This window comes from Fulmarus glacialis, unplaced genomic scaffold, assembly GCF_000690835.1.
Source record: "Fulmarus glacialis isolate BGI_N327 unplaced genomic scaffold, ASM69083v1 scaffold12656, whole genome shotgun sequence".
Lineage (NCBI taxonomy): Eukaryota > Metazoa > Chordata > Aves > Procellariiformes > Procellariidae > Fulmarus > Fulmarus glacialis.
In genome coordinates, this window is record NW_009217587.1 from 1 (window position 1) to 8,823 (window position 8,823).

The following is an 8,823-nucleotide window of genomic DNA, read 5'->3' on the forward strand; positions in this document are numbered from 1 at the left end:
GCCGCCGCCGCTGCTGCTGCCGCCTCGCCTCCGGCCGGCCGACCCGCTGTACACGGTTGTCTCTCTTGTTGTCCCTACAGGAAGACCGTAAGGGTTAAGATAGTAGATGAGGAGGAATACGAAAGGCAGGAGAATTTCTTCATTGCCCTTGGTGAACCGAAATGGATGGAACGAGGAATATCAGGTGTGAGATCTTTTATGAAAAAAATGAAAAAAGAAAAAATCAGAATCAAGTCTCCAAACCCCAAATCCAGAAAATATAACCCTCTTTCTCCTCCTTCCCCTCCCTCCGTTTCTCCACCTCCTGTAGATGGATCAACTTTTATTCTCTGCCCTCCTGTATTCTCGCTCTCACCCTGTTTCAGTGTCATCTCTGCCTTTTAGAGCCCAGCTTACTTCTGATCCTCCTTTTGTGCAATGCTTGAGTCTCGGAGGCTGTATTATTTTGATTGGGTTTCTTTGTCTTGATCTGTTTTTATTCTGAGCACTCCTTTGCTGTTCTCCCCTCTCCTGCTCCTTTGCCAGGACCTTGGGGAATGTGAAAGGCAAGAGAAGGGCGTAATGCATGGCTGCCCCTTCGGCTCCTCCCGTACGCCCCCCTGTCCTTCCCTCTGTTGTTGCCTGCCAGTGTCATTGCCTCGGTGCTCTTGGGTCCCTATGAGGCGCAGAGAAAAGCCCATGAGAGAAGAGGGAAGGTGTGAGGTATCTCGTTTTGCTTTTATTTTTAAAAATGATTTTCCATGTATTTCATCTGAAAACGCCCTTAATGTATCACAATCACAGCCTGTTGTGCAGAGGGTGTGGAGCTCCACTCAGGTCCTACTTCATCAGCAGTGAGACCCAGGATCTCCCAGCAGAGCAGGATTATAGTGGGAACAAACCCTGACTTATGGTCGTGCCTTGCCTAGATGTATCTTTGTCCTTGTCCTATATGTGTTTGACCCCTTTGTCGCTGAGCGAGTCTTGCCGTTGGCTGCACCAGCTTTGGGGTGGCCCGGGAAGGCTTTAAACAGAAGCTCTTAACAAAAGGGAATTCAAATCCACCTTCTGGGTGTCTGATACGGAGTAGAGACAGATGTGTGTGCCCACGGGCTTATTTCTACTCCCGTGTGCTGCTGCAGGTGATGGGAACACCTGGCAGTTGCCCGTGCATCGCACAGCTTTCCCTTGCTGGAAGGTCTCCTGTCTCTCACCTGGCCAGCACAGCAGCTGCCCGCTGGCCAGTCCGAGCTCCCGTGCACGGCTCTGCAGGACGTTCGGGATAGACACAGCTTGCGTTAGCGTGACAATGTCATATAGCATCCGTGGATTTGTAAAATGTAAACCCAGAGAGGATTCAGTTTAATGTCGTTAGACCATCTCCTGCAGGCGATGAGGGACATTAGGTTTCACTGTGCGTCGAGCACAGGCCCTCAGGTTTCACTAGAGTCCAACTGCCCTCGAGGGGAAGCAGTGACCAACCTGCCATATCCCATGGGGGTATGTCCCAGTAGTTAATTGCCCTCCAGGGTGAAGATGTGAGCACGGCTTCCAGGTAGAAGTTGTCTGGCCTCAGCTCGTAGCCCACTAGTTATTTTCCTGCTTTTCTCCATCAGATGAAAGAACCTATATAGTGTGCTGTACCTTCTGTGTAGGTGCCTGCTCACTATAGCCATATTACACTCATATTTCTTCTTGGAAGTTTAAGGAGATTAAGCCCTTTGAATCTGTGTCAGCAAAGTGTTCAGACCTAGATCAAAGTCTTCAGCCCTAGAATCACCCCAGGGTCTCCTCTCCGCACATGCCCCTTCCCATCCATGGGGCTCCCACCTCCATCTCACCAGGTACAGGAGGAAAATCTCCTGCTTACGCACTCGGCAGCCTGCAGCGTCACACTGAAGTTTCTGCTCAGTTGTCTGCTCTCTGTGTGCCTGCATCCTTTTCTAAACCAGTGAGCTTCAGGATACAGAGTCAAGATCGGGCTGGTTTTTGTGAAATCCTGCATTTCTTTTTCCCATATTGGCCACTTTGCATCTGGCTGAATAAAAACGCTTATTTGAAAAAAATCCAAATAGCCCTTAAGGTGGTTCAGCTGTAAAATGTCCTCGTTATTATTAGGACCATGATGCCAGTTTGCCCTATTGTGGGTGTCTTATTTACACCAGCATCAGCTGGAGTCAGTGGGACTGTCTGATTTGCAACAGGCAGAGAGGAGATCAGAGCCGGACTAAGTGATCTGCAGCACAGAGCCCGCAGGCCAGCCGCTTCCCCGCCGGAGGGGAGCGCGCACCCTCGGACGGACCCCGAGGAAGTGAAGGACCGTGCCGAGGAGGAGACACGGAGCCCTGGTTGGCCTCGTTAGAGAAAAGTCAGAGCGAGAGCACCGTGGTTTTAAAACCTAAGAGGTGGGAGATTAAAATGCATTTGTAAATGTTGCTGGCACAAGGTGGCACAGTCGCTACACAAATTCCAGGGCATCTGGAAAGATCCCCGGCTCCGTAGCGCTGCACGCCCTGGCATCTCTGACGAGCATACCTTGTGCGTGGGATGAAGAATAAGGAGGCTCTCCCATGCAGAGCATCGGGACTGATCGACAGCAGATGCTGAAAAAAAACAGCGGTGAGCAGACGGCTCCCGGCCGAGAGGAGGCCGCCCGGGACGCGCACGGGCTCGCACATGCCGGGGGAGGCGTGCGACCTGCCCTACGGCCTCGGGGAGGGACGCTCACGCGGACTCCCGCACACGTCTTCCTGCCGTCATCGCGCCGTTGCAGGGGCAGAGTTCGGATGGCTTATTTATTGCAAAGCACACGCACGACCGATACGGCCCCGCGGGCTGCAAGGTCAGCGCAGCCGCCTGGGTGCAAACGGGGCCCTGCAGCGCTGCGTGGGTGCTGCCATTGCCCCACACCCACAGATGGGGGGAAAATCCCAAACCGCAGCCGCCTAGCGGGGACTTCACTTGGTTTTGTTGCGGTGATGAAGGGCCCCCCCCGAGACTTACATGGTGAGGGCGAAGCACAGCTCCTGCCTCTCCTGGGAGGTTCAGGCTGGGTTGCTTTTGATGAAGAGTCTCTCTGGGTTTTGGCTACCCACGCATTTGTTTCCAGCACTGCAAAAGACGTGGTTTTCTTGACCGTGTGTCCTCGTTTTGTTGTTACTCCCCACTTAGCTCTGTCACACTGAGCCGGTGCCTAGGGTGCTGTAGGAGTATTGGATGTTCTCAGACGGCTCTTCGTAGTGTCTTCAAAACATCTCTTCTGGCCCCGCGGGGAGCAGGGCAGTGTTGGGCACCTCAGTGGACTGGCAGTCGTGTTTGGAAGTAATCTGCGATCCGGGTTGTGCAGAGACAGCCAGTCTATCGCAGTCATGCCTGCACTATCACAGCTTCGTGCCGAGGGCCAGCGCTCGCCCCAGGATGTCACCTTAAGGACACAAGCTAGGTAGCAGTGATGAAATCAGTGATGAAATGTGGTGCCCTGAGGGGCAGGCAGAGCTGATGGCAGGGCCGGTGATCAGGGGAATAGATAATGTGCTTCTCACACCAGCCTGGGGCAGAGTGTGGATGGTTTATTTTGGATGCGTGGTCTGGAGCCCCATGCTGTGAAAATCCCCTGTGCTGTCCCTGAGGGTATCCACACGGCTGCTGGCTTCGGTGGCAGCGGTTTCCGATAGACACGCAGCAAAAGAGAACAGCAGGCGGGAGCAGGGTTCGCTACCATACGGTTGATTTGCATTACTGGCTGCGCTGTCCCATACATGTGCCGGTACAAAGCAGTCGCCACCAGTCAAGGGAACACCTGCTTGCCCTGACCGGAGCTGTGGGGTAGAGGGGAATGACCTTGTCTTGGGCTGCACAATTAGGTGAGGCTGCGTATCTCCAGGAGCATCTCTGGGAGGGCCAGAGTTCAGCAAAAAAAACTGTGTTTGCACCTGCAGGCGTCTTACTGGGGAAAAACATCTCTGCTCGGGAAGGTACCCGTGGTGGTCCAAACACGAATTCCTGGCTTCAGGTTGCTCAGGGTTTGCACAACACATAACAGCCACTGAAACAGCCTTTTCACTGAAACATTTTGCATCATCTGCAGATGCGGCTCCTCACTGTTCACCCCCAATTATATCAGTGCCATGCTGCTTTGAGCCTTGGGGCACTCAGTTGTTAACCCTTGCCACAAGGAGAGCTGACCGCTTACTCCTGTTCTTTTTTGAGCCTTGGGGCACTAGTTGTTAACCCTTGCCATAAGGAGAGCTGACCGCTTACTCCTGTTCTTTACTTTCTGCCTATATAAATGTTATATCTACAATACCAAACTTTGTTTTGCAGCCCATTTATTCTTTTTCACCAATTGCTTTCTGCAGCTGGAGTTTTTCAAAGCCTTTCTGATCATCCAAACAGATCACATCAAGTAGTTTTACTTTAGCAGCTCTTTTTGTTGATGTGCTCCAATAATTCAAAGAGATGAGAATAGATCTGAGATGGGTATCTTGCCAGCCTGATGTGCTGAAGACTGATCCTGACTCAGTAGTGGCGTATCAGATGCAAAGAACACTAGAAAAGATGGCGATTGCCACAAGCTAGTTATATTGAAGTGAATAAAAAGAAATCAAAGAGAGACTTGTATTCTTTGCTTGGCAAAGATGGTAAATGTTGCTTTGCTCTATCCTCCTGGACATTTCCCAGGTTTCCTGATTTTTTTGTTTTCTCTATTTCTAAGAAATTAATCTCTGAATCCTTCTTGGCTCAGCTTTCCTCCATATGTGTGGTCACGTAAACTGAATCCCTGTCTACTGAGCACTGCAGGGCTTTGAAACCTCCCAGCACCCTGAGCCGCCTTTCTGGCCATCTTTTCTTCAGCACATTTTTAAAGTGTTCCTGCAGTGAAATGAGCCTTTTCCTTAATGACAAGTTGCTGTCTGTTGGTTTGACTCTTGCTCTCGTGGCAGCTCTGGTATCGTGTCAGCTCACAGCTCGGACCGAGGATTTTGCTGCTGTCAGCCCAGCAGGATTTTGGAGAAATACTTTCTTCACACATCAGCTTTCACACTTTGTCTGCAGTCCTGGATTACAGGAGAAAAACTTGCTTTGCTTTCCCTGGATAAAGTCAGTCTCCTGCTTAAATTGTGGTTAACCTTTTTGTTGATGGAGCCCAAATGGCAAGTGAGGCTACTTTGGAAGATTTCACTTGATAGCAGATAATGGTGAAAATAGCATTTGGAAAATTATGTTTCATGAGGGTAATTGGGAGTCTGCTCGGGAGAATTCAGCTCGTGGCACAGTGGTGGAAGATTCAACCTCAGGGCTGGTGCGTGAAGGCTGAGCCTTGAGGGTTACACATTGTAACAGGGACTGACATCCTTCATGCAAAATTTTGCTTCAGAAAGCTTGTCTCCCACAAGATACCACTTCACTGGAAATGGGAGCACAGATGGCTGGCAAGCACTACTAAACAGCTTGCTGGCATGTCCTGGCTTGGGAAGATTTTGTCTGAAGCCCTCTCAGCCCTCCCAGCACAGAGTCAACTGGTGTGGACAAATCTCATAACACATCTCCTTTTAATCAAGTGTCAGCACCCCTGACGGGAAAGCTTTGTGCCCCAGAGGGAGGATGCATCTGGGAGTCGCAGAATAAGGATTAAACTGCAAAGAAAGAAGGATTCCTAGCTTGGATTGATCCAGCAAGTTATTAATATCAAAATGTTGATGAAATGATGTGACTTGGTACAAAGGTCCGTGCCTGGATGAGATAAGTTGCATTGGTACGTGAGCACATGTGCTGCAGTTTTCTGAAGTGTGGGCAGATGCTGAGAAACTCCTTCTTCCATCAGCTGCTGATGGGAATAGAAAAGAAATGTTAGATTGCTGTTACCTCCTTCCCTGAAGGTTTAATAATTTGTTTGCAGCTCTGTGATTAAGCTGAACGCTGCTGATTCTCTTGATGGAGAGGAGTCTCTTGGAGTCTTCAAGAGCTTTGCTATTGACTTCAATAATAACAGCATTCAGGTTAATGCTGCAAAATCTCTGCCTTGTTTAGCCTATAAAAAAAACATGTTTATAGCTCTTCACAGTCCATTAGGGAAACAGTTTGCTCACCTCAGTGAGCAAATCTGGAGGCAGAGCGTGTGGACAGTTACATCTGGAAGGCGGGGGATCCTTACCACTTTGCAGATCCTTACCCGCCGTTGGCATGGTCACTGAGCTCCTTTGGGTGCGCACGGGGTGCAGGCAATGTGTTCTCCTTGCCTTTCGCTGCCTGCGACTGAGGGTCTACTCAAAACCCAGCCTCCTCTCCCTCGTTTCGTCTCACTCTGTAAATCCCAGGCCTTAACAACGATCCTCTTATCTACACAGTGGCTTCCTGGAATCTTCAGGGATATTGCTTAGAAAAGATTTACGTTAATGAAGAATGAGTCCGGAATAAAGCATGCAGCACGGTCAAATCTCTCTCTGAGGTAAACAGGAGAAAAAGGTATTTTACTGTTTAGAAAAAGGTTGGGACACACATTTAGCACAGGATTTATAGGATTGCCCGATTTCTGGTCTGCTCCCATCCCAAGCCCAGTTCCTCTTGGTTTGACCTTCTTTGGCCTCGGTAGAGTTAAAGCAGGAGGGAATTCAATTCCTGATCTGCACCCCACACCAACATGCACATCACAGCAGGATTTCACCCCAAAGTACATTGAAAACAGGCAGATGAAATAGTTTGTTAGTAATTAGCTTTTTTAGCTGCTAAATTCAGGTCTAAATTGTCCAGTTTCAGGGGTGGCAGGGGAAGCAGAGTTCATGCACGCAATTTTGACTTTGCCTAGTAAAAACCAGGCCTGCAGGGCAGAGAAATCCCAGTAAAGGAGGAACTGGGATCCAGAGCTGAAGGCTTTGGGTCTCCTGAGAGAGTCAGCGTCACCTACCCTGTCTGCGGGCACGGGCGTGTGTCTGCGCCGACGCCGTGCAAGGGCTAGGTGAGGGGTACTTGGGACCGCTGTTTTGCATTTGACTGCGGAGCTGATTTCAGCAGCTCCCTGTAAGAATATGTCAAGCCTCTGAGACTACCTGAGATGCCGACAGCAATAAGGTGGTCTGGCTTGGCCCCGTGAGGAGCGTGAGGTGCAGAGCGGGAGTGCAGGAGGAGGAGAGCTGCCCTGGGGAGGGATGGAGGGATGCAGCCCGGGCTGGGAGCAGCGGAGGGAGGCTTGTGGGGTGGGAACAGCACAGGAGCCATCGGCGGGGCTGGTGCAGGTGCAGCATCCCCAGATGGACTGTCAGGAAACATTACAGGTCAGGGCTAAGGGCACATTAGCAGATGCATGTGCAGGAAGGAAGCTTTAGTCTGTGAAATCATTTTCTTGCTTGCATGCACAGCATTCACTCAGAAATATAAAGATAAAATAATCCCTTGGCTTTCTGCGTGCTGTATTCTTGATGTTTCATTCTTAGCTTTATAGGCTTCTTCAAATATTCATGTATCATATCATAAGTGAAAGGGAGAAGAATAGTTCTTTTGCAGGCTCAAAAGCAAATGGGGAAAAAAATAAACTCAAATCCCAGAGCACTAGAATAACAGTTTTAAAAAACATGAGGAACCAATGATTTTTTTTTAATAACTGCAGTAGCTTAGGGGCCCAGTAATATTTCATTATATTAAATCTGAACACTGAATCGACCTGTTGTACTAATGCTTGTAATTGCAAAAGGCAAATTAAATTTCCCCACATTGTCTGGAGAACCAGAAGACCATAGAATAGTAAGGAGGCCACAGGTTAGCATGGAGCTGCAGCAGGATGGAGCTACAAGGAGACTCAAGACTGGTGTAGAAGGAGCAGTGACAGGCCTGCTGGAGACTTCCAGGCAGAGCTGTGTGGAGGACAGGAGCTTGTGTGGGCAGAGCAGGTTGTGTGCTTCTCGTGGCTCTGTGGCACTGGATGTGCTGCAGAACGTATTCAACAAATGGTTCTCCCAAAGGTTTTTGACTCTCAGAAGGAATTGACCCTGAAACGCGAGGGATGCTCAGCACGGAGCCTCTTCATTGTCCCTTTCCCTTTCACTGCGCCTCTACCTGCCCGCATGGACAAGGGACATCTCTCCGAGTGCCCAAGGTATTTCCAGCTGGGGAGATGGATCGGTGGATGAAGATCTTGACGGGGTTGATGCCTCTCTGCAGACTGTCGGGAAAGCTGTGCCCGTGGGTGCTGCCCGACGGACCAGAGACGTGACTGGGAGCCGGGACTTAGGATTACTTTCCCCGGCTCTGCGCTGTGCGACCTTTGACGAATTGCTTAGGAAATCACTTTCAGACCAGCACAGATACAATTAGGTGCCTCTGTATAAAAGTGCCTGCTTTTCAGAGGCCTGAACCAGCAAGCCTGGGTAAATTAGCACTTTTGGACTCCAGCCCACTTCTGAGTTTGCAAAATGTTCCCTTTAGCCTGTCTTTGCTTGCTTCACCATCTGTCAAATGGGGCTGTTAATACTGACTCAGTCTTTGCACAGAGTTTTAAGCTTCTGAGACTAAAAGTGCATGCTAATAAGTGTTAGTAATTACAAGACTGTCATCGCATGCAACAAAGTCTTCAGGGACCAGTTCACTGTTTGAAGGACAGGTAGAAGTCAAAGCTAAGGCACGGAGCTGGTGCTTGGCCCCTCTCAAAGAGGGTTCAGTATTTTTTGCTTTACGGACTCTCCTGTAGTTAGTTTGAAACTGGGGTGCAGGCTGTGGCTTTCTAGGGGTAACACCTAAGAGGGATGCAGCCAGGTGTTTCTTTGCGACAGCTCTGGGAGTGGGGAAATCAAGGCAGGGGAGGGCCAGGAGGTCACTGCCCAAGGCAGCGAGAGGGCTGGGCTGTGCCTGTAG

General features: G+C 50.0%; 1 protein-coding gene across 1 annotated transcript in view; it reads left to right on the top strand.

The window, feature by feature from the left end:
• Positions 1-80: 80 nt before the first annotated feature.
• The window catches only part of LOC104078194 (sodium/calcium exchanger 3-like), a gene marked incomplete at its 5' end in the record, with an annotated part of 20,607 nt that continues 11,864 nt past the window's right edge, over positions 81-8,823 (top strand). Inside the window, 1 exon segment of the mRNA XM_009579737.1 lies at positions 81-184. Coding sequence (XP_009578032.1) covers positions 81-184 — 104 coding nt within the window.